The 24,311-nt window shown below is 49.9% G+C and overlaps 1 protein-coding gene across 5 annotated transcripts in view; it reads left to right on the plus strand.

The window, feature by feature from the left end:
• The window catches only part of SMARCA4 (SWI/SNF related BAF chromatin remodeling complex subunit ATPase 4), a gene marked incomplete at its 5' end in the record, with an annotated part of 75,989 nt that overhangs the window by 46,086 nt on the left and 5,592 nt on the right, over nt 1-24,311 (plus strand). For 2 of the 5 annotated variants that reach the window (XM_084223955.1, XM_084223957.1), the window contains 9 exons: nt 1,236-1,399; nt 4,605-4,832; nt 5,148-5,234; nt 12,673-12,750; nt 14,661-14,879; nt 17,934-18,184; nt 20,831-20,939; nt 21,979-22,080; nt 23,793-23,925. In XM_084223955.1, the coding sequence (XP_084080081.1) occupies nt 1,236-1,399; nt 4,605-4,832; nt 5,148-5,234; nt 12,673-12,750; nt 14,661-14,879; nt 17,934-18,184; nt 20,831-20,939; nt 21,979-22,080; nt 23,793-23,925 (1,371 nt within the window). The remainder of the gene's footprint in view (nt 1-1,235; nt 1,400-4,604; nt 4,833-5,147; nt 5,235-12,672; nt 12,751-14,660; nt 14,880-17,933; nt 18,185-20,830; nt 20,940-21,978; nt 22,081-23,792; nt 23,926-24,311) is intronic. The other 3 variants (XM_084223956.1, XM_084223958.1, XM_084223959.1) reach the window with 3 other exon arrangements.

Genomic DNA, 24,311 nt, shown 5'->3' on the forward strand with positions numbered 1-24,311 from the left:
ATTGGAACCTTCTGGAACCTTCCGGAACCACCAATCCCAATGAGGTTGGGAATAGGAATCCGATTCCCATTGGAACCTTCCAGAACCTTCCAGAACCACCAATCCCATTGGGAATGGGAAATCAACTCAATCCAGTGGGGATCCCATTCCCAGTGGAACCTTCTAGAACCTTCCAGTACCACCAATCCCAATGGGATTGGGAATGGGAATTCGATTGAATCCAGTGGGGATCCCATCCCCAATGGAACCTTCCGGAATCACCAATCCCGTTGGGAATGGGAAATCAACTCCATCCAATGGGGATCCCATTTCCAGCAGAACATTCTGGAATCACCAATCCCAACGGGATTAGGGATGGGAATTCAATTGAATCCAATGAGGATCCCATTCCCAACGGAACCTTCCGGAACCTTCTGGAACCACCCATCCCAATGAGGTTGGGAATGGGAATCCCATTCCCACTGGAACCTTCCGGAACCTTCTGGAACCACCCATCCCAATGAGGTTGGGAATGGGAATCCCATTCCCACTGGAACCTTCCAGAATCTTCCAGAACCACCAATCCCAATTAGGTTGGGAATGGGAATCCCATTCCCATTGGAACCTTCCAGAACCTTCTGGAACCACCAATCCCAACGGGATTAGGGATGGGAATTCACTTGAATCCAATGGGGAATCACATTCCCAATGGAACTTTCCGGAACCGCCAATCCCGTTGGGAATGGGAATTCGATTGAATCCAATGGGGATCCCACTCCCAACTGAACATTCCAGAACCTTCCAGAACCACCAATCCCAACAGGATTGGGAACGGGAATTCGATTTAATCCAATGGGGATCCCATCCCCAATGGAACCTTCCGGAACCTTCCAGAACCACCAATCCCAATGGGGTTGGGAATAGGAATTCGATTGAATCCAGCGGGGATCCCATCCCCAACAGAACCTTCCAGAACTTTCCAGAACCACCAACCCCAATGGGGTTGGGAATGGGAATTTGATTGAATGTAACGGGAATCCCATCCCCAATGGAACCTTCCAGAACCTTCCAGAACCACCAATCCCAATGGGATTGGGAATGGGAATTCGATTGGAACCTTCTGGAACCTTCCAGAACCACCAATCCCAACGGGATTGGGAATAGGGGTTCAACTCAATCCAATGGGGATCCCACTCCCAACGGAACCTTCCGGAACCGGTTCCGCCGCCGGGAATGACGCCCTCGTGCCGTTCCAGGGACCACCAAGGCCGAGGACCGGGGGATGTTGTTGAAGACGTTCAACGAGCCCGGCTCGGAATATTTCATCTTCCTGCTGAGCACGCGCGCCGGCGGCCTCGGCCTCAACCTGCAGTCGGCCGACACCGTCATCATCTTCGACAGCGACTGGAACCCCCACCAGGTAGGGCTGGGATGGAGAGGGGAAGGGAAGGATCCCTGGAGTTGGAGATGGAGGCCAGAAATTTGTTCTGGGAATTTTGGGGGTGTGGGAAGGGGAGGGGAAAGGGGAGGGGGGAAATGGTGGGGAAGGTGAGGGGAGTTGAGTGATGTGGGAAGTGGTGTGAAAATGTTGGCACAAAAGTCAAGTGACCTAAAAAATGGTGCAAAAATCAATCCAAAATTCAACTGACCAACCCAAAACCCAACTGAACGACACAAAACCCAACTGACCCAAAATATGATGAAAAAATCCCAACCCAAAACTCAACTGACCGACCCAAAACTCAACTGACCCAACAAATGGCACAAAAATGAACCTAAAACTCAACTGACTCAAAAAATGACACAAAAATCCCATCCCAAAACTCAACTGACTGACCTAAAACCCAAGATCCAAACCCCAAATGACCGACCCAAAACTCAACTGACTCATCCAAAACCCAACTGACCGACCCAAAACCCAACTGACCGAACAAATGACACAAAAATCCCAACCCAAATCCCAACTGACCCAAAAAATGGTGCAAAAATCCCAACCCAAAACCCAACTGACCGACCCAAAACTCAACTGATCCAACAAATGGTGCAAAAATCCCAACCCAAAACCCAACTGACCGACCCAAAACTCAATTGACCATCCCAAAACCCAACTGACTGACCCAAAACTCAACTGACCCATCCAAAACTTAACTGACCGACCCAAAACCCAACTGACCCATCCAAAACTCAACTGACCGACCCAAAACTCAACTGACCCAAAAAATGGCACAAAACTCCCAACCCAAAACTCAACTGGACCCAACAAATGACACAGAAATCCCAACCCAAAACTCAACTGACCGACCCAACACTCAACTGACCCATCCAAAACTCAACGGACCGACCCAAAACCCAACTGATCCAACAAATGGTGCAAAAATCTCAACCCAAAACTCAACTGACCAACCCAAACCCAACTGACCCAACAAATGACCCAGAAATCCCAACCCAAAACTCAACTGACCAACCCAAAATTCAACTGACTCAACAAATGGTGCAAAAATCTCAACCCAAAACTCAACTGACCCATCCAAAACTCAACTGACCGACCCAAAACCCAACTGACCCAAAAAATGATGAAAAAATCAAAGTAAAACTCAACTGACCCAACAAATGACACAGAAATCCCAACCCAAAACTCAACTGACCAACCCAAAATTCAACTGACCGACCCAAAACTCAACTGACCAACCCAAAATTCAACTGACCGACCCAAAACTCAACTGACCAACCCAAATCTCAACTGACCGACCCAAAACTCAACTGACCAACCCAAAATTCAACTGACTGACCCTAAACTCAACTGACCAACCCAAAATTCAACTGACTGACCCAAAACCCAACTGAACGACCCAAAACCCAACTGACCCAAAATATGATGAAAAAATCCCAACCCAAAACTCAACTGACCCATCCAAAACTCAACTGACCGACCCAAAACTCAACTGACCGACCCAAAACTCAACTGACCCAACAAATGGCACAAAAATCCCAACCCAAAACCCAACTGACCATTTTGGGACCCATTGGTGATCCCATCACCTCATCCCCATCATCCTTGGAGATCCCTGAAGATTTTTGAGGAAAAACCCAGAGATTTTGAGGACAAACCCAGGAATTTTGGGACTCTTTTTCCATCCCACAGTCCTGATGAACCCATCACCACATCCCCATCATCCTTGGGATTCCCTGCAGATTTTTGAGGACAAACCCAGGGATTTTGGGACCCTTTGTCCCTCTCACAGTCCTGATGATCCCATCACTCCATCCCCATCATCCTTGGGATTCCCTGCAGATTTTTGAGGACAAACCCAGAAATTTTGAGGACAAACCCAATAATTTTGGGACCCTTTTTCCATCCCACAGTCCTGATGAACCCATCACCACATCCCCATCATCCTTGGGATTCCCTGAAGATTTTTGAGGACAAACCCAAAGATTTAAGTACGAAATCAGCGATTTTGGGGACAAAAGCAGAAATTTTGATCTATCACCCCAAAACCCCATCAGGCCTCATCCCCACGTCTCTGCCCATGAATTTTGAGGACAAACCCAGAGATTTTGAGGACAAACCCAGAGATTTTGAGTTATGACCCCAAAACCTCCTCAGACCTCACCCCCACATCTCCCCCCACGAATTTTAAGGACAAACCCAGCGATTTTGGGACCTTTTTTCCATCCCCATCATCCTTATGATCCCATCACCGCATCCCCATCATCCTTGGAAATCCCTGCAGATTTTTGAGGACAAAACCAGAGATTTTGAGGACAAACTCAAAAATTTTGATCTATCACCCCAAAACCCCCTCAGACCTCACCCCCACATCTCCCCCACGAATTTTGAGGACAAACCCAGGGATTTTGGTTTCTTTTTCCATCCCCATCATCCTTATGATCCCATCACCGCATCCCCATCATCCTTGGCATTCTCTGAAGATTTTTGAGGATAAACCCAAAGATTTTGATCTGTCACCCCAAAACCCCATCAGGCCTCATCCCCACATCTCTGCCCATGAATTTTGAGGACAAACCCAGAGATTTTGAGGACAAACCCAAAGATTTTGATCTATCACCCCAAAACCCCCTCAGACCTCATCCCACATTTTCCCTCGTGGATTTTTGAGGACAAACCATAAATTTTAAGTTATCACCCCAAAACCTCCTCAGGCCTCATCCCACATCTCTCCCCACAAATTTTGAGGACAAACCCAAGGATTTTTGAGGACAAAACCAGAGTTTTTGTGAGAAACCCAGGAATTTTGAGAACAAACGCAGAGATTTTGAACTATCACCCCAAAACCCCCTCAGACCTCATCCCACATTTTCTCTCGTGGATTTTTGAGTACAAACCCCAGAATTTTTGACAACCCATCACCACACCCCCTCCCCAAACCCCCTTCCCCCCCAGGACCTGCAGGCCCAGGACCGGGCTCACCGCATCGGGCAGCAGAACGAGGTGCGAGTGCTTCGCCCCAGGAATTTTGAGGACAAACCCAAAGATTTTGATCTATCACCCCAAAACCCCCTCAGGCCTCATCCCCACATTTTCCCTCATGGATTTTGAGGACAAACCCAGGGATTTTTGACAACCCAGAGCCATCATCCCCCCAAACCCCCTTCCCCCCCAGGACCTGCAGGCCCAGGACCGGGCTCACCGCATCGGGCAGCAGAACGAGGTGCGAGTGCTTCGCCTCTGCACCGTCAACAGCGTGGAGGAAAAAATCCTGGCAGCAGCCAAATACAAACTGAACGTGGACCAGAAAGTGATCCAGGCCGGGATGTTCGACCAAAAATCCTCCAGCCACGAGCGCAGGGCTTTCCTTCAAGCCATCCTAGAGCACGAGGAGCAGGATGAGGTGAGATCTAGGAAGAAGGGGTGGAGTTGTTTTCATTTTATTTTTGATTTTTTTTTTTTTTGGGGGGTGGTGGGGGAGGGTTAGGAAATCAGAGGAAGTTTTTTTTTGACAGCATCATTGCAAAAAAAATTACAGAAAAATAATCTACCGACCCCGAGAGTAGGGAGCATGGCAGCTTGTTTGGAATTTTTTTTGGGGGGAAAAAAAAAATGAAAAAAAAAGGAAAAAAAATATAAAAATAATTAAAAAAAAAAAGAATAAAAAAAGGCACTGGATTGACAGCCCTGGAGACTGAATCCCTGTGTTTATCCACAGAGCAGACAGAGCGCGGGCAGTGGCAGCTTCCCCCACGCTGCCTCCTCCCTGTGCCTGGGCGCTGAGTCGGAGGAAGCACCTCTAAAGGTGAGCGGGGTCCTTCAGTCTCCACTGCCCATTCAATCCTCCCGGCTCTGCCCCGCCTGCACCCCAGCCAAAAGTCAGATTTAGGCAGTTTGAGAGTGACAAAAATGAGATTTAAGTGATTTGGAATGGCCAAAAGTGAGATTTAAGTGGCCAAAATTGAGATTGAAGCAGCCTGAGAGTGCCAGAAATGAGATTGAAATGGTTTGAAATGGCCAAAAGTGAGATTGAAATGGCCAAAAGTGGCATTTAAGTGGTTTGAAAGGGCAAAAAATGAGATTTAAACAGCCTGAGAGTGCCAGAGATGAGATTAAAGTGATCTGAAATGGCTAAAAGTGAGATTGAAATGGCCTGAGAGTGCCAGAAATGAAACTGAAATAGCTTAGAACGGCCAGAAATGAGATTTAAGTGGCTTAGAAGGGCCAAAGGTGAGATTGAAACGGCCTGAGAGTGCCAGAAATGAGATTAAAGTGATCTGAAATGGCCAAAAGTGAGACTGAAATGGCCAAAAGTGGCATTTAAGTGGTTTGAAAGGGCAAAAAATGAGATTTAAGCAGCCTGAGAGTGCCAGAGATGAGATTGAAATGGTCTGAGAGTGCCAGAAATGAGATTAAAGTGATCTGAAATGGCCAAAAGTGAGATTGAAATGACCTGAGAGTGCCAGAAATAAAACTGAAATGGCTTGGAAGGGCTAAAAGTGAGATTAAAGTGGCTTAGAAGAATCAAAAGTGAGATTGAGATGGCCAAAAATGAGATTGAGATGGCCAAAAGTGAGATTGAAATGGGTTGGAAGGGCCAAAAGTGAGATTGAAATGGTCTGAGAGTGCCAGAAATAAATCTGAAACAGCTTGGAAGGGCTAAAAGTGAGATTAAAATGGCTTAGAAGAACCAAAAGTGAGATTGAGATGGTTTGGAAGGGCCAGAAATGAGATTAAAATGGTTTGAAACGACCGAAAGTGAGCCTGAAATGGCCTGAGAAGGTGGCAGGAAGCTCCTCCAAAGGTGAGCGGGGTCCTTCAGTCTCCACTGCCCATTCAATCCTCCCGGCTCTGCCCCGCCTGCACCCCCGCCTCAAGTGGCCAAAAATCAGATTTAGGCAGTCTGAGAGTGCCAAAAATGAGATTGAAATGGCCAAAAGTGAGATTTAAGTGACCAAAAATCAGATTTAAGCAGCCCGAGAGTGCCAGAAATGAGATTTAAGTGATCTGAAATGGCCAAAAGTGAGACAGAAATGGCCTGAAACTGCCAAAAGTGAGATTGAATTGGCCTGAGAGTGGCAGAAATGAAAAGGAAATGGCTTGGAAGGGCCAGAAATGAGATTGAAATGGTTTAAAATGGCCAAAAGTGAGATTGAAATGGCCAAAAGTGAGATTTAAGCAGCCTGAGAGTGCCAGAAATGAGATTGAAGTGATCTGAAATGGCCAAAAGTGAGATTGAAATGACCTGAGAGTGCCAGAAATGAGATTGAAGTGATCTGAAATGGCGAAAAATGAGATTGAAGTGGCCAAAACTGAGATTGAAGCAGCCTGAGAGTGACAAAAATGAGATTGAAATGGTCTGAAATGGCCAAAAGTGAGATTGAAATGGCTTGGAAGGGCCAAAATTGAGATTGAAACGGCCTGAGAGAGCCAGAGATGAGATTAAAGTGATCTGAAATGGCCAAAAATGGGATTGAAGCACCCTGAGAGTGCCAGAAATAAAAGTGAAATGGCTTGGAAGGGCTAAAAGTGAGATTAAAATGGCTTAGAAGAACCAAAAGTGAGATTAAAATGGCTTAGAAGAACCAAAAGTGACATTTCTGTGGCCTGAGAAGGTGGCAGGAAGCTCCTCCAAAGGTGAGCGGGGTCCTTCAGTCTCCACTGCCCATTCAATCCTCCCGGCTCTGCCCTGCCTGCACCCCCGCCTCAAGTGGCTAAAAATCAGATTTAAGTGGCCAAAAATCAGATTTAAGTGGCCAAAAATCAGATTTAAGTGGCCAAAAGTGAGATTTAGGCAGCCAAAAGTCAGATTTAGGCAGCCAAAAATCGGATTGAAGCAGCCCGAGAGTGCCAGAAATGAGATTTAAGTGATTTGGAATGGCCAAAAGTGAGATTTAAGTGGCTTGGAAAAGCCAAAAGTGAGATTGAAATTGTTTGGAAAGGCCAAAAATAAGATTGAAGCAGCCTGAGAGTGACAGAAATGAGATTGAAGTGATCTGAAATGGCCAAAAATGAGATTTAAGTGGCCAAAAGTGAGATTGAAACAGCCAAAAGTCAGATTGAAGCAGCCTGAGAGTGCCAGAAATGAGATTAAAATGATCTGAAATGGCCAAAAGTGAGATTGAAGTGATTTAAAACAGCCAGAAATGAGATTGAAGCAGCCAAAGGTGAGATTGAAATGGCCTGAGAGTGCCAGAAATGAGATTAAAGTGATCTGAAATGGCGAAAAATGAGATTGAAGTGGCCAAAACTGAGATTGAAGCAGCCTGAGAGTGCCAGAAATGAGATTGAAATGGTTTAAAATGGTCAAAAGTGAGATTTAAGTGGCTTGGAAGGGCCAAAATTGAGATTGAAACGGCCTGAGAGTGACAGAGATGAGATTTAAGTGATCTGAAATGGCCAAAAATGGGATTGAAGCACCCTGAGAGTGCCAGAAATAAAAGTGAAATGGCTTGGAAGGGCTAAAAGTGAGATTAAAATGGCTCAGAAGAACCAAAATTGAGATTTCTGTGGCCTGAGAAGGTGGCAGGAAGCTCCTCCAAAGGTGAGCGGGGTCCTTCAGTCTCCACTGCCCATTCAATCCTCCCGGCTCTGCCCCGCCTGCACCCCCGCCTCTAGTGGCCAAAAATCAGATTTAAGTGGCCAAAAATCAGATTTAAGTGGCCAAAAATCAGATGGAAGTGGCCAAAATTGAGATTTAGGCAGTCAAAAGTCAGATTTAGGCAGCCCGAGAGTGACAAAAATGAGATTTAAGTGATTTGGAATGGCCAAAAGTGAGATTTAAGTGGCTTGGAAAAGCCAAAGGTGAGATTGAAATGGCCTGAGAGTGCCAGAAAGGAGATTAAAGTGATCTGAAATGGCCAAAAGTGAGATTTAAGTGACTTAAAACAGCCAAAAATGAGATTTAAGTGGCCAAAAATCAGATTGAAGTGGCCAAAAGTGAGATTGAAGCAGCCTGAGAGTGACAGAAATGAGATTTAAGTGATCTGAAATGGCCAAAAGTGAGATTGAAATAGCCAAAAGTGAGATTGAAATCGCTTGGAATGACCAAAAATGAGATTTAAGTGGCCTGAAACAGCCGAAAGTGAGATTGAAATGGTTTGGAAGGACCAAAAGTGAGATTGAAATGGCCTGAGAGTGCCAGAAATGAAACTGGAATGGCTTGGAAGGGCCAGAAATGAGATTTAAGTGGCTTGGAAGGGCCAAAGGTGAGATTGAAACAGCCTGAGAGTGACAGAAATGAGATTAAAATGGTTTGAAATGGGCAAAAGTGAGATTGAAATGGTTTGGAATGGCCAAAAATGAGATTTAAACAGCCTGAGAGTGCCAAAAATGAGATTTAAGTGGCTTGGAAGGGTCAGAAATGAGATTGAAACGGTCAAAAATGAGATTTAAGTGGCTTGAAAGGGCAAAAAATGAGATTTAAACAGCCTGAGAGTGACAGAGATGAGATTTCAGTGGCTTGGAAGGGTCAAAAGTGAGACTGAAATGGCCAAAAGTGGCATTTAAGTGGCCTGAAAGGGCAAAAAATGAGATTTAAACAGCCTGAGAGTGACTGAGATGAGATTGAAATGGTCTGAAATGGCCAAAAGTGAAAATAAAATGGCCAAAAATGAGATTTATGTGGATTGAAGGGGCAAATAATGAGATTTAAACAGCCTGAGAGTGCCAGAAATGAGATTTAAGTGGCTTGGAAGGGTCAGAAATGAGATTGAAACGGTCAAAAATGAGATTTAAGTGGCTTGGAAGGACCAAAAATGAGATTGAAACAGCCTGAGAGTGACAGAAATGAAATTAAAATGATCTGAAATGGCCAAAAAATGAGATTTAAGTGGCTTGGAAGGGAAAAAAATGAGATTTAAGTAGCCTGAGAGTACCAAAAATGAGATTTAAGTGGCTTGGAAGGGTCAAAAGTGAGACTGAAATGGCCAAAAATGAGATTTCAGTGGCTTGGAAGAACCAAAAATGAGATTGAAATGGTCTGAGAGTGGCAGAAATGAGATTTAAATGATCTGAAATGGAAAAAATGAGATTTAAGTGGCCTAAACCAGGCAGAAACGAGACTGAAATGGCCAAAAATGAGATTTAAGTGGCTTGGAAGGACCAAAAATGAGAATAAAATGGCCTGAGAGGGTCAGAAATGAGATTAAAATGATCTAAAATGGCCAAAAATGAGATTGAAATGGCCAAAAATGAGATTTTAATACCTTGGAAGGACCAAAAGTGAGATAAAAACGGCCTGAAAGTGGCAAAAAATGAGATTTAAGTGGCTTGGAAGAGTCAAAAATGAGGAATGGGCTGAAGATAGCAAAAATTCGGTGGTGATGGTTAAAAAAAGGGAAAAATTTGGTTTAAATCAACCCAAAAGTGGCAAAAATGAGATGAAAACGGCTCGAAAGGGGGAAAAAAATGAATTTAAATGGAGCAAAAGTGGTAAAAATGAGGTCAAAAATGAGTGAAAATGGCAAAAATGGGGGAAAAAACTGCCTGAAAGTTGGAAAAGTGAGGGAAAAATGAGTTGAAAATGGTAAAAAGGAGAGAAAAGGGCCCAAATTTGGGGAAAATGAGAGAAAAAAGCACAAAAAAAGGGAAAAAAAGCAAAAAAAAGGCAAAAAAAAGCAAAAAAAAAAGGTCAAAAATGAGAAAAAATCACCTGAAAGTTGAGAAGAAGTGGAAAAAAAATGAATAAAAAATGAGAAAAATGGAAATAAATGTTGGAATCAGCCCAGATTAATAAAAAAATTGCCCAAAAAGGAGGAAAATGATAGAGAAAAATTAAAAATCTGCAAAAAATGGTTCGAAGTGAGATGGGATGAGGTGAAATAATGAAATTAAAAATGGGAATAGGGATTAAAAGAGCTCAAAATGGGTAAAAATGGAGGGAAAATTTAAAAAAAGGGGGAAAATTTTATTGGAAAGGGTCAAAAATGAGGAAAAAATTTAAATTATATTGAAAATCAGCATTGGAAAATATGGAAAGCAGCAGAAAAGATTTTTTAAAAATATTTAAATGGTTGAAAAATGGAGAAAAATCAGATTTAAAGCACCCCAAAAAATAGAGGGAAAAGAAAATTTAAAGCAGCCAAAAATGAGCAAAAAAATCTGTTTAAAGCACCCAAAAATGGGTAAAAAAAATCATATTTAAACTGCAAAAATATGAGAAAAAAACCCATTTAAATCATCTAAAAATGAGAAAAAAAACCCCAAAAATCCATCCAGAAATGAGGAAAAAAACACTCAAAAGTGAGAAAAAAATCTGTTGAAATCAGCCCAAAAATGGGGAAAAAATCCCATTGAAGTCACCAAAATAAAATCACTTTTAAATCTGGGGAAAAAATCACTAAAAATACAAAAAAAAGGGCAAAAATATCCAAAAAACCCCCCAAAAAAACCCCATTTAGAACAGACAAAAATGAGCAAAAATACCCAAAAAAAACCCCATTAAAACCACTCAAAAATGGGTAAAAAAACCCAAAAATCCACCCAAAAATGAGCAAAAAAACCTGCAAGAATCCGCCCAAAAATGGGCAAAAAACCCCAAAAATCCACCCAAAAATGCCCCCAAAATGAGCAAAAAATGCCAAAAATCCACCTAAAAATGAGGAAAAAATTCCCATTAAAATCCACCCAAAAATGGGCAAAAAATCCCATTTAAAGCACCCAAAAATGAGCAAAAAAACCCCAAAAATCATCCAAAAATGGGCAAAAAATCCACTAAAACCACCCAAAAATGAGCAAAAAATCCCATTAAAAACCCCCAAAAATCCACCCAAAAATGAGAAAAAAATCCCATTTAAAGCACCCAAAAATGAGCAAAAAAACACCCAAAAATGGGCAAAAAATCCCCAAAAATCCACCCAAAAATGAGCAAAAAATTCCATTTAAAGCACCCAAAAATCAGCAAAAAACCCTAAAAATGAGCAAAAAAACCCCAGAAATCCACCCAAAAATGAGCAAAAAAATCCCAAAATTGAGCAAAAAAATGCCAAAAATCCACCCAAAAATGAGCAAAAAATCCCATTTAAAGCCCCCAAAAATGAGCAAAAAATCCCATTTAAAGCCCCCAAAAATGAGCAAAAAATCCCATTTAAAGCACCCAAAAATCAGCAAAAAAACCCTAAAAATGAGCAAAAAATCCCCCAAAATCAGCAAAAAATCCCATTTAAAGCCCCCCAAAATGAGAAAAAAATCCCATTTAAAGCACCCAAAAATCAGCAAAAAAACCCCAAAAATCCACTTAAAAATGAGCAAAAAACCCCCAAAAATCCACCCAAAAAAACCCCAAAAAACCCAAAACTGCTGGAAATGAACCCAAAACGCCCCAGGAGGGGCAGAGGAAGCTCCGGGGGGGCCGAGGGTGAAGCCCCAACTTTGGGGTTTGGAAACCACCCAAAAATGGGCAAAAATCCACTAAAACCACCCAAAAATGAGCAAAAAAACACCCCAAAATGAGCAAAAAAACACCCAAAAATGAGCAAAAAACCCCAAAAATCCACCCGAAAATGAGCAAAAAAATCCCAAAATTGAGCAAAAAAATGCCAAAAATCCACCCCAAAATGAGCAAAAAATCCCATTTAAAGCCCCTAAAATGGGCAAAAAACTCCAAAAATCAACCCAAAAATGAGCAAAAAATCCACTAAATCCACCCAAAAATGAGCAAAAAATCCCATTAAAAACCCCCCAAAATCCACCCAAAAATGAGAAAAAAATCCCATTTAAAGCACCCAAAAATGAGCAAAAAAGCACCCAAAAATGGGCAAAAAATCCCCAAAAATCCACCCAAAAATGAGCAAAAAATTCCATTTAAAGCACCCAAAAATCAGCAAAAAAACCCTAAAAATGAGCAAAAAATCCCCAAAAATCAGCAAAAAATCCCATTTAAAGCCCCCAAAAATGGGCAAAAAACCCTAATAATCCACCCCAAAATGAGCAAAAAATCCCATTTAAAGCACCCAAAAATGAGCAAAAAAACCCTAAAAATGAGCAAAAAATCCCCCAAAATCAGCAAAAAATCCCATTTAAAGCCCCCCAAAATGAGAAAGAAATCCCATTTAAAGCACCCAAAAATCAGCAAAAAAAACCCCAAAAATCCACTTAAAAATGAGCAAAAAACCCCCAAAAATCCACCCAAAAAAACCCAAAAAACCCAAAACTGCTGGAAATGAGCCCAAAATGGCCCCAGGAGGGGCAGAGGAAGCTCCAGGGGGGCTCTCGGGTGAAGCCCCAACTTTGGGTCTCCCCAGGAGGAAGACGAGGTGCCCGACGATGAAACGGTGAATCAGATGATCGCCCGGCACGAGGAGGAGTTCGACCTCTTCATGGTGAGGAGGAGGAGGAGGAGGAGGGAGGAAGGGCAGGGGGAGGGGAGGAGGAGGTGGGAGAGGAGGAAGGTGTCCCGAGGAAGAGGAGGAAGAGATGAGGAGGAAGAAGAGCAGGAGAAGAGGAGGGAAATGAGGAGGAAGAGGAGGAGATGAGGAGGGAAATGAGGAGGAAGAGGAGGAGGAGATGAGGAGGAAGAGGAGGAGGAGGAGATGAGGAGGAAGAGGAGGAGGAGGAAATGAGGAGGAAGAGGAGGAGGGGATGAGGAAGAGGAGGAGGAGATGAGGAAGAGGAGGAGGAGATGAGGAGGAAGAAATGAGGAAGAGGAGGAGGTAATAAGGAGGAAGAAGAGCAGGAGATGAGGAGGAGGAAGAGCAGGAGATGAGGAGGAAGAGGAGATGAGGAAGAGGAGGAGGAGATGAGGAGGAAGAAATGAGGAAGAGGAGGAGGAAATGAGGAGGAAGAGGAGGAGGAGATGAGGAGGAAGAAGAGCAGGAGATGAGGAGGAAGAACAGGAGATGAAGAGGAAGAGAAGGAGATGAGGAAGAGGAGGAGGAGATGAGGAGGGAGATGAGGAGGAGATGAGGAGGAGGAGCAGGAGATGGGGAGGAAGAGGAGGAGGAAATGAGGAGGAAGAAGAGCAGGAGATGAGGAGGAAGAGGAGGAGATGAGGAAGAGGAGGAGGAGATGAGGAGGAAGAAATGAGGAAGAGGAGGAGGAAATTAGGAGGAAGAGGAGGAGGAAATGAGGAGGAAGATGAGGAGGAGGAGATGAGGAAGAGGAGCAGGAGATGGGGAGGAAGAGGAGGAGGAGATGAGGAAGAGGAGATGAAGAGGAAGAAGAGCAGGAAATGGAGAGGAAGGGCAGGGGATGGGAGGAGGAGGTGGAGGAGGAGATGGGAGAGGAGGAAGGTCTCCCAAGGAAGAGGAGGAGGAGATGAAGATCCACCCCAAACCCCCCTCAGATGTTCCTTCACCCCATTCCCACCTCAGACATCCCCGATCCCACCTCAGAAGATCCATCCCAAACCCTGATCCCACCTCAGGTGATCCCAATCCCACCTCAGATGTCCCAAACCCACCCCAAACCCACCTCAGATGTCCCCAAACCCACCCCAATCCCACCTCAGACACCCCCAAACCCACCCCAGACGTCCCCAAACCCACCCCAAACCCACCTCAGACACCCCCAAACCCACCCCAAACCCACCTCAGATCTCCCCAAACCCACTTCAGATGTCCCCAAACCCACCTCAGATGTCCCAAATCTCACCCCAATCCCACCTCAGACATCCCCAATCCCACCCCAGATCCCACCTCAGATGTTCCCTCACCCCATCCCTCACCCAAACCCACCTCAGATGTCCCCAATCCCACCCCAAACCCACCTCAGATGTTCCCTCACCTCATTCCCACTTTAGATGTCCCCAAATCCCACCCCAAACCCACCTCAGATGTCCCCAATCCCACCTCAGATGTCCCAAATCCCACCCCAGATCCCACCTCAGATGTCCTCAAACCCACCTCAGATCTCCCCAAATCCCACCCCAACCCCACCTCAAATGTCCCCAAACCCACCCCAGATCCCACCTCAGATGTTCCCAAACCCATCTCAGATCTCCCCAAATCCCACCCCAACCCCACCTCAGATGTCCCCAATCCCACCTCAAACCCACCTCAGACGCCCCCAAACCCACCCCAAACCCACCCCAGATCCCACCTCAGATGTTCCCTCACCCATTCCCACCTGAGAGGATCCATCCCAAACCCACCTCAGATGTCCCCAAACCCACCCCAAACCCACCTCAGATGGTCCCAAATCCCACCCCAATCCCCCTCAGATGTCCCCAAACCCCCCTCATCCCTCCCCAACCCCACCCCCGACCCCATTAACCCCTTCCATTCCCCTCCAGCGCATGGACCTGGACCGGCGGCGGGAGGAGGCGCGCAACCCCAAGCGGAAGCCGCGGCTGATGGAGGAGGACGAGCTGCCCTCGTGGATCCTCAAGGACGACGCCGAGGTGGAGCGGCTCACCTGCGAGGAGGAGGAGGAGAAGATGTTCGGCCGCGGCTCGCGGCACCGCAAGGAGGTCGATTACAGCGACTCGCTGACCGAGAAGCAGTGGCTGAAGGTGGGGGGCAGATGGAAAAGGGGGGGGGTGGGAGAGGAGTGGGGAGGTGCCTAAATCACTTTGGTGATCCAGTGGTAAGGGGGCTAAATTCCAAGGAGGCTAAATCTCAAGGAGCCCAAATCCCAGGGATCCTAAATCACTTTGGAGCTGCAATGGTAAGGAGGCTAAATTCCAAGGAGCCGAAATCCCAAGGATCTCCAGTCCCAAGGATCCCAAATCCCAAGGAGCCTAAATCCCAAGGATCTCCAGTCCCAAGGATCCCAAATCCCAAGGAGCCTAAATCCCAAGGATCCTAAATCCCAAGGAGCCTAAATCCCAGGGATCCCAAATCCCAAGGATCCCCAATCCCAGGGATCCCAAATCCCAGGGATCCTAAATCACTTTGGAGATCCAATGGTAAGGAGGCTAAATCCCAAGGAGCCTAAATCCCAAGGATCCTAAATCTCAAGGATCCCAAATCCCAGGGATCCTAAATCACTTTGGAGCTGTAATGGTAAGGAGACTAAATCCCAAGGAGCCTAAATCCCAAGGATCCCAAATCCCAAGGATCCCAAATCCCAGGGATCCGAAATCCCAAGGAGCCTAAATCCCAGGGATCCTAAATCCCAAGGATCCCAAATCCCAGGGATCCTAAATCACTTTGGAGCTGCAATGGCAGGGAGCCGAAATCCCAAGGATCCCAAATCCCAGGAATCCTAAATCACTTTGGAGCTGCGATGGCAAGGAGACTAAATCCCAAGGAGTCTAAATCCCAAGGATCCCAAATCCCAGGGATCCTAAATCCCTTTGGAGCTTCAGTCCCAAGGATCCCAAATCCCAGGGATCCCAAATCCCAAGGATCCCAAATCCCAGGGATCCACCACCTCAAGGATCTCCAGTCCCAAGGAGCCTAAATCCCTTTGGAGCTCCAATCCCAAGGATCTCCAATCCCAAATCCTCTGGGATTGAGACATTCCTAAATCCCCTTGGCTCCCCCCAGGCCATCGAGGAGGGCACCCTGGAGGAGATCGAGGAGGAGGTCCGCCAGAAGGGATCCTCTGGATTGGGATGATCCCAAACCCTGTAGATCCCAAACCCCTGCAGATCCCAAATCCTCTGGGACTGGGACGTTCCTAAATCCCCTTGGCTCCCCCCCAGGCCATCGAGGAGGGCACTCTGGAGGAGAAGAGATCCTCTGGATTGGGATGATCCCAAACCCTGTAGATCCCAAATCCCAATGACCCCATTTCCTATGGATCCCAAATCCCAAACCCTCTGGGATTGGGACGTTCCTAAATCCACTTGGCTCCCCCCCAGGCCATCGAGGAGGGCACCCTGGAGGAGATCGAGGAGGAGGTCCGCCAGAAGGGATCCTCCGGATTGGGATGATCCCAAACCCCTGCAGATCCCAAATCCCAAAGCCTCTGGCATTGGGACAATCCTAAATCCTCTGGATTTGAGATGATCCTAAATCCCCTTGGCTCCCCCCCAGGCCATCGAGGAGGGCACCCTGGAGGAGATCGAGGAGGAGGTCCACCAGAAGGGATCCTCTGGATTGGGATGATCCCAAACCCCTGTCAATCCCAAACCCCTGTGGATCCCAAACCCCAAACCCTCTGGGATTGGGATGATCCTAAATCCCCTTGGCTCCCCCCCAGGCCATCGAGGAGGGCACCCTGGAGGAGATCGAGGAGGAGGTCCGCCAGAAGGGATCCTCTGGATTGGGATGATCCCAAACCCCTGCGGATCCCAAACCCCTGCAGATCCCAAACCCCTGTGGATCCCAAACCCCTGTGGATCCCAAATCCCTGTGGATCTTAAATCCCTTTGGCTCCCCAACCCCTGTGGATCCTAAATCCCTTTGGATCCCCAACCCCTGTAGATCCTAAATCCCCTTGGCTCCCCCCCAGGCCATCGAGGAGGGCACTCTGGAGGAGATCGAGGAGGAGGTCCGCCAGAAGGGATCCTCTGGATTGGGATGATCCCAAACCCCTGTGGATCCTAAATCCTCCAGAATTGGGATGATCCTAAATCCTCTGGATTTGAGATGATCCTAAATCCCTTTGGCTCCCCTCCAGGCCATCGAGGAGGGTTAGGGATCGTCCCTATCCCTGGAGGAGATCGAGGAGGAGGTCTGCCAGAAGGGATCCTCTGGATTGGGATGATCCCAAACCCCTGTAAATCCCAAATCCTCCAGGATTGGGACGATCCCAAATCCTCTGGGACTGAGATGATCCTAAATCCCTTTGGCTCCCCCCCAGGCCATCGAGGAGGGCACCCTGGAGGAGATCGAGGAGGAGGTCCGCCAGAAGGGATCCTCTAGATTGGGATGATCCCAAACCCTGTAGATCCCAAACCCCTGCAGATCCCAAATCCTCTGAGATTGGGACTATCCTAAATCCCCTTGGCTCCCCCCCAGACCATTGAGGAGGGCACTCTGGAGGAGAAGAGATCCTCTGGATTGGGATGATCCCAAACCCCTGTAGATCCCAAACCCCTGTAGATCCCAAACCCCAAATCCTCTGGGATTGAGATGATCCTAAATCCCTTTGGCTCCCCAACCCCTGTGGATCCTAAATCCCTTTGGCTTCCCCCCAGGCCATCGAGGAGGGCACTCTGGAGGAGAAGAGATCCTCTGGATTGGGATGATCCCGAACCCCTGTAGATCCCAAATGCGAAATCCTCTGGGATTGGGACAATCCTAAATCCCTTTGGCTCCCCAACCCCTGTAGATCCTAAATCCCTTTGGCTCCTCCCCAGGCCATCGAGGAGGGCACCCTGGAGGAGATCGAGGAGGAGGTCTGCCAGAAGGGATCCTCTGGATTGGGATGATCCCAAACCCCTGTAGATCCCAAACCCCAAACCCTCTGGGATTGAGAGGATCCTAAATCCCTTTGGCTCCTCCCCAGGCCATCGAGGAGGGCACCCTGGAGGAGATCGAGGAGGAGCTCTCCAAGAAGAGATCCTCCAGATTGGGATGATCCCAAACCCTGTAGATCCCAAACCCCTGCAGATCCCAAACCCCTGTGGATCCCAAATCCCTGTGGATCCTAAATCCCTTTGGCTCCCCCCCAGGCCATCGAGGAGGGCACCCTGGAGGAGATCGAGGAGGAGGTCCGCCAGAAGAAATCCTCCCGCAAGCGCAAGCGGGAGCCCGAGGGCCCCCCGGGCCCGGCGGCGGGCGGGCGCAGCCGCGACAAGGACGAGGAGAGCCGCAAGCAGAAGAAACGGGGGCGGCCCCCGGCCGAGAAACTGTCCCCGAACCCCCCGCCCCTGACCCGCAAGATGCGCAAGATCGTCGACGCCGTCATCAAGTACAAGGACAGGTGAGGAGGACGCTTGGGGATGGGAGGTTCCTGGAGGTTCCTGAGGTTCCTGAAGATTCCTGGGGTGTCTCAGGTGGTCTTGGGGGTCCCAGGTGGTCCTGGCTGTCATCAAGTACAAGGACAGGTGAGGAGGACATATGGGTCTGGGGTTCCTGGAGGTTCCTGGGGGTCTGGAGGTTCCTGGAGGTTCCAGGTGGTTTTGGGGGTCCTGGCCATCATCAAGTACAAGGGCAGGTGAGGAGGACACGTGGGGATGGGAGGTTCCTGGAGGTTCCTGGAGGTTCCAGGTGGGTCTGGAAGTTGTGGTGGGTCTGGGAGTTCCTGGCCATCATCAAGTACAAGGACAGGTGAGGAGGACATGTGGGGATGGGAAGTTCTGGGTGGTCCCAGATGTTTCTGGGGGTTCCTGGAGGTTCTAGGTGGGTCTGGGGTTCCTGGAGGTTCCTGGGGGTCTGGAGGTTCCTGGAGGTTCCAGGTGGTTTTGGGGGTCCTGGCCATCATCAAGTACAAGGGCAGGTGAGGAGGACACGTGGGGATGGGAGGTTCCTGGAGGTTCCAGGTGGGTCTGGAAGTTGTGGTGGGTCTGGGAGTTCCTGGCCATCATCAAGTACAAGGACAGGTGAGGAGGACATGTGGGGATGGGAAGTTCTGGGTGGTCCCAGATGTTTCTGGGGGTTCCTGGAGGTTCTAGGTGGGTCTGGGGTTCCTGGAGGTTCCTGAGGGTCTGGAGGTTCCTGGAGGTTCCAGGTGGTTTTGGGGGTCCTGGCCATCATCAAGTACAAGGGCAGGTGAGGAGGACACGTGGGGATGGGAGGTTCCTGGAGGTTCCAGGTGGGTCTGGAAGTTGTGGTGGGTCTGGGAGTTCCTGGCCATCATCAAGTACAAGGACAGGTGAGGAGGACATGTGGGGATGGGAAGTTCTGGGTGGTCCCAGATGTTTCTGGGGGTTCCTGGAGGTTCTAGGTGGGTCTGGGGTTCCTGGAGGTTCCTGGGGGTCTGGAGGTTCCTGGAGGTTCCAGGTGGTTTTGGGGGTCCTGGCCATCATCAAGTACAAGGGCAGGTGAGGAGGACACGTGGGGATGGGAGGTTCCTGGAGGTTCCAGGTGGGTCTGGAAGTTGTGGTGGGTCTGGGAGTTCCTGGCCATCATCAAGTACAAGGACAGGTGAGGAGGACACGTGGGGATGGGAGGTTCCTGGAGGTTCCAGGTGGGTCTGGAAGTTGTGGTGGGTCTGGGAGTTCCTGGCCATCATCAAGTACAAGGACAGGTGAGGAGGACATGTGGGGATGGGAAGTTCTGGGTGGTCCCAGATGTTTCTGGGGGTTCCTGGAGGTTCTAGGTGGGTCTGGGGTTCCTGGAGGTTCCTGAGGGTCTGGAGGTTCCTGGAGGTTCCAGGTGGTTTTGGGGGTCCTGGCCATCATCAAGTACAAGGGCAGGTGAGGAGGACACGTGGGGATGGGAGGTTCCTGGAGGTTCCAGGTGGGTCTGGAAGTTGTGGTGGGTCTGGGAGTTCCTGGCCATCATCAAGTACAAGGACAGGTGAGGAGGACATGTGGGGATGGGAAGTTCTGGGTGGTCCCAGATGTTTCTGGGGGTTCCTGGAGGTTCTAGGTGGGTCTGGGGTTCCTGGAGGTTCCTGAGGGTCTGGAGGTTCCTGGAGGTTCCAGGTGGGTCTGGGAGTTCCTGGCCATCATCAAGTACAAGGACAGGTGAGGAGGACATGTGGGGATGGGAGGTTCCTGGAGGTTCCAGGTGGGTCTGGAAGTTGTGGTGGGTCTGGGAGTTCCTGGCCATCATCAAGTACAAGGACAGGTGAGGAGGACATGTGGGGATGGAAGGTTCCTGGAGGTTCCTGAGGGGTCTGGAGGTTCCTGGGGCTTCCTGGTAGGTCTGGGGGGTTCCAGGTAGTCCTGGGGGACACAAGGTGGATCTGGGAAGGCTGAAGGTCAGAGGGGATGGGACCCATGGGATGGGGGGATGAGGATGGGAACGAGGATGAGGATGAGGGGATGATGAGGATGAAGACGAGGATGAGATTGATGAGATGTTGAGGACGAGGAGGATGGGGTGATGAGGATGATGATGATGATGAGATGATGAGGATGATGGGATGATGAAGAGGAGGAGGACGAGGATGATGAGGATGATGAGATGATGAAGATGAGGACAATGGGATGATGATGATGATGATGACAAGGATGATGAGATGATGGGGACAATTGGGATGGTGATGAGGATGAGGACAATGGGATGATGATGATGGGGGCAATGGGATGATGATGATGGGATGAGGATGAGGACAATGGGTTGATGATGATGACAAGGATGCTGAGATGATGAGGACTATGGGATGATGAGGATGGTGATGATGATGAGGACTATGGGATGACGATGATCGATGATGATGAGGATGAGGATGATGAGATGATAAAGATGAGGACAGTGGGATGAGGATGATGATGATGGTGATGATGATGAGGACTATGGGATGACGATGATGATGATGATGATGATGATGGGATTATGAGGATGAGGACAATGGGATGATGATGATGATGGTGATGATGATGACTATGGGATGACAATGATGATGATGATGAAGAGGAGGAGGAGGAAGGCCGCCCCTCACGCCCATGTCCTCCCGCAGCAGCAGCGGGCGGCAGCTGAGCGAGGTCTTCATCCAGCTCCCGTCCCGCAAGGAGCTCCCGGAGTACTACGAGCTCATCCGCAAGCCCGTGGACTTCAAGAAGATCAAGGTACTGGGACCCACTGGGATCTACTGGGGTCTGCCAGGGTCCACCGGGATCTACTGGGGTCCACCAGGATCCACTGAGGTCCACCAGTATCCACCGGGATAATCTGGGATCACCAGGATCCACCAGGATCTACTGGGGCCCACCAGGATCTACTGGGATTCACTGGGATCTACTGGGGTCCACTGGGATCTACTGGGCTCCACCAGGGTCCACCAGGATCTACTGGGATTCACTGGGATCCACTGGGGTCCACCAGGATCCACCGGGGCCCACCAGGATCCACTGGGGTCCACCAGGATCCACCAGGATCCACTGAGGTTCACCAGGATCCACGGGGATCCACCAGGACCCACTGAGGTCCATCAGGATCCGCTGGGATAATATGGGATCCACCAGGGTCCACCAGGATCCACCAGGGTCCACCAGGACCCACTGAGATCTACTGGGGTCCACCAGGATCTACTGGGGTCCTCCAGGATCCACGGGGATCCACCAGGATCTATTGGGGTCCACGGGGATCCACCGGGATCCACCGGGGTCCACCAGGACCCACTGAGATCCACTGGGGTCCACCAGGATCCACCTGGGCCCACCAGGATCCACCAGGATCTGCTGGGGTCCACCAGGTTTCACCGGGATCTCCTGGGATCCACCAGGATCTGCTGGGGTCCACTGGGATCCGCCAGTGGATCCTGGTGGGTCTGGAGGTTCCTGGAGGTTCTACTGGGATCCACCAGGATCCACTGGGATCCACCAGGGTCCACAGGGGTCCACTGGGATCCGCCAGTGGATCCTGGTGGTTCTGGAGGTTCCTGGAAGTTCTACTGGGATCCACCAGGCTCCACTGGGATCTCCTGAGGTCCACCAGGATCTCCTGGGATCCACCGGGATCTCCTGGGATCCACCAGGATCCACTGGGATCTCCTGGGATCCACCAGGCTTCACTCGGATCTCCTGAGGTCCACCAGGATCCACCGGGATCTCCTGGGATCTCCTGAGGTCCACCAGGACCCACCCCGATCCCGGTTCCTCCCGGCAGGAGCGGATCCGGAACCACAAGTACCGGAGCCTGAACGACCTGGAGAAGGACGTGATGCTGCTGTGCCAGAACGCCCAGACCTTCAACCTGGAGGGCTCCCTGGTGCGTGGGGACACCTGGGGACACCTGGGGACACCTGGGATGGCACCTGGGGACACCTGGGATGGTACCGGGGTGGGGTGGTACCTGGGGTGGCACCTGGAGAAGGACGTGATGCTGCTGTGCCAGAACGCGCAGACCTTCAACCTGGAGGGCTCCCTGGTGCGTGGGGACACCTGGGGACACCTGGGATGGCACCTGGGGACAACCTGGGGACAACCTGGGGTGGGGTGGCAGCTGGAGAAGGACGTGATGCTGCTGTGCCAGAACGCCCAGACCTTCAACCTGGAGGGCTCCCTGGTGCGTGGGGACACCTGGGGACAACCTGGGGACAACCTGGGGACAACCTGGGGACACCTGGGGTGGCACCTGGGAGGGGCTCAGGTGACACCTGGGATGGTACCTGGGGTGGCACCTGGAGAAGGACGTGATGCTGCTGTGCCAGAACGCGCAGACCTTCAACCTGGAGGGCTCCCTGGTGGGTGGGGACACCTGGGGTGGCACCTGGGGACAACCTGGGGACACCTGGGGACAACCTGGGGACACTTAGGGACAACCTGGGGACACCCTGGGGACACCTGGGGACAACCTGGGGTGGCCAGGAGTGACCAGGGTGACCAGGAGTGACCATGGGTGACCAGGAGTGACCAGGGGTCACCAGAGATGACCAGGAGTGACCATGGGTGACCAGGAGTGACCAGGGGTCACCAGAGATGACCAGGAGTGACCATGGGTGACCAGGACTGACCATGGGTGACCGTGAGTGACCATGGGTGACCATGGATGACCGTGGGTGACCGTGAGTGACCATGAGTGACCATGGATGACCGTGAGTGACCGTGAGTGACCATGGGTGACTGTGAGTGACCATGAGTGACCATGGGTGACCATGAGGGACCATGGGTGACCGTGAGTGACCATGGGTGACCATGAGTGACCATGAGTGACCATGGGTGACTGTGAGTGACCGTGAGTGACCATGACTGACCATCAGTGACCATGGGTGACCGTGAGTGACCATGAGTGACCAGGACTGACCGGAATTACCATGAGTGACCCTGACTGACCATGAGTGACCATTGGTGACCCTGGGTGACCATTGGTGACCATGACTGACCACGGGTGACCCTGACTGACCATTGGTGACCCTGACTGACCATGAGTGACCATTGGTGACCCTGACTGACCATTGGTGACCCTGACTGACCCTGACTGACCATTGGTGACCCTGACTGACCATTGGTGACCCTGACTGACCCTGGGTGACCGTGAGTGACCAGGACTGACCAGGACTGACCAGAATTACCATGAGTGACCCTGACTGACCATGAGTGACCATTGGTGACCCTGACTGACCATTGGTGACCCTGACTGACCCTGGGTGACCGTGAGTGACCATTGGTGACCCTGAGTGACCATTGGTGACCATGACTGACCACGGGTGACCCTGACTGACCATTGGTGACCCTGACTGACCATGAGTGACCATTGGTGACCCTGAGTGACCATGGGTGACCCTGAGTGACCCTGACTGACCATGGGTGACCCTGACTGACCATTGGTGACCCTGAGTGACCATTGGTGACCCTGAGTGACCCTGACTGACCATTGGTGACCCTGACTGACCATTGGTGACCCTGACTGACCCTGACTGACCATTGGTGACCCTGAGTGACCCTGGGTGACCCTGAGTGACCGTGAGTGACCGCCCCCAGATCTACGAGGACTCGATCGTGCTGCAGTCGGTGTTCACCAGCGTCCGGCAGAAGGTGGAGAAGGAGGAGGAGAGCGAGGGCGAGGAGAGCGAGGAGGAGGAGGAGGGCGAGGAGGAAGGCTCCGAGTCCGAGGGTGCGCCGGGGGAGGGGATCCGGGGGGTGGGATCCGTGGGATCGATGGGATCAATGGGGTGGGATCAATGGGATCAGTGGGGTGGGATCAGTGGGATCAATGGGATGGGATCGATGGGGTGGGATCAGTTGGGATCGATGGGATCAATGGGGTGGGATCAGTTGGGATCGATGGGATCAATGGGGTGGGATCAATGGGATCAGTGGGGTGGGATCAGTTGGGATCGATGGGATCAATGGGGTGGGATCGATGGGATCAATGGGGTGGGATCGATGGGATCAATGGGGTGGGATCAGTTGGGATCGATGGGATCAATGGGGTGGGATCAGTGGGATCAATGGGATCAATAGGGTGGGATCAATGGGATCAATAGGGTGGGATCAATG

The sequence above is a fragment of the Fringilla coelebs genome (assembly GCF_963513975.1).
Source record: "Fringilla coelebs genome assembly, chromosome: 32".
Classification (NCBI taxonomy): domain Eukaryota; kingdom Metazoa; phylum Chordata; class Aves; order Passeriformes; family Fringillidae; genus Fringilla; species Fringilla coelebs.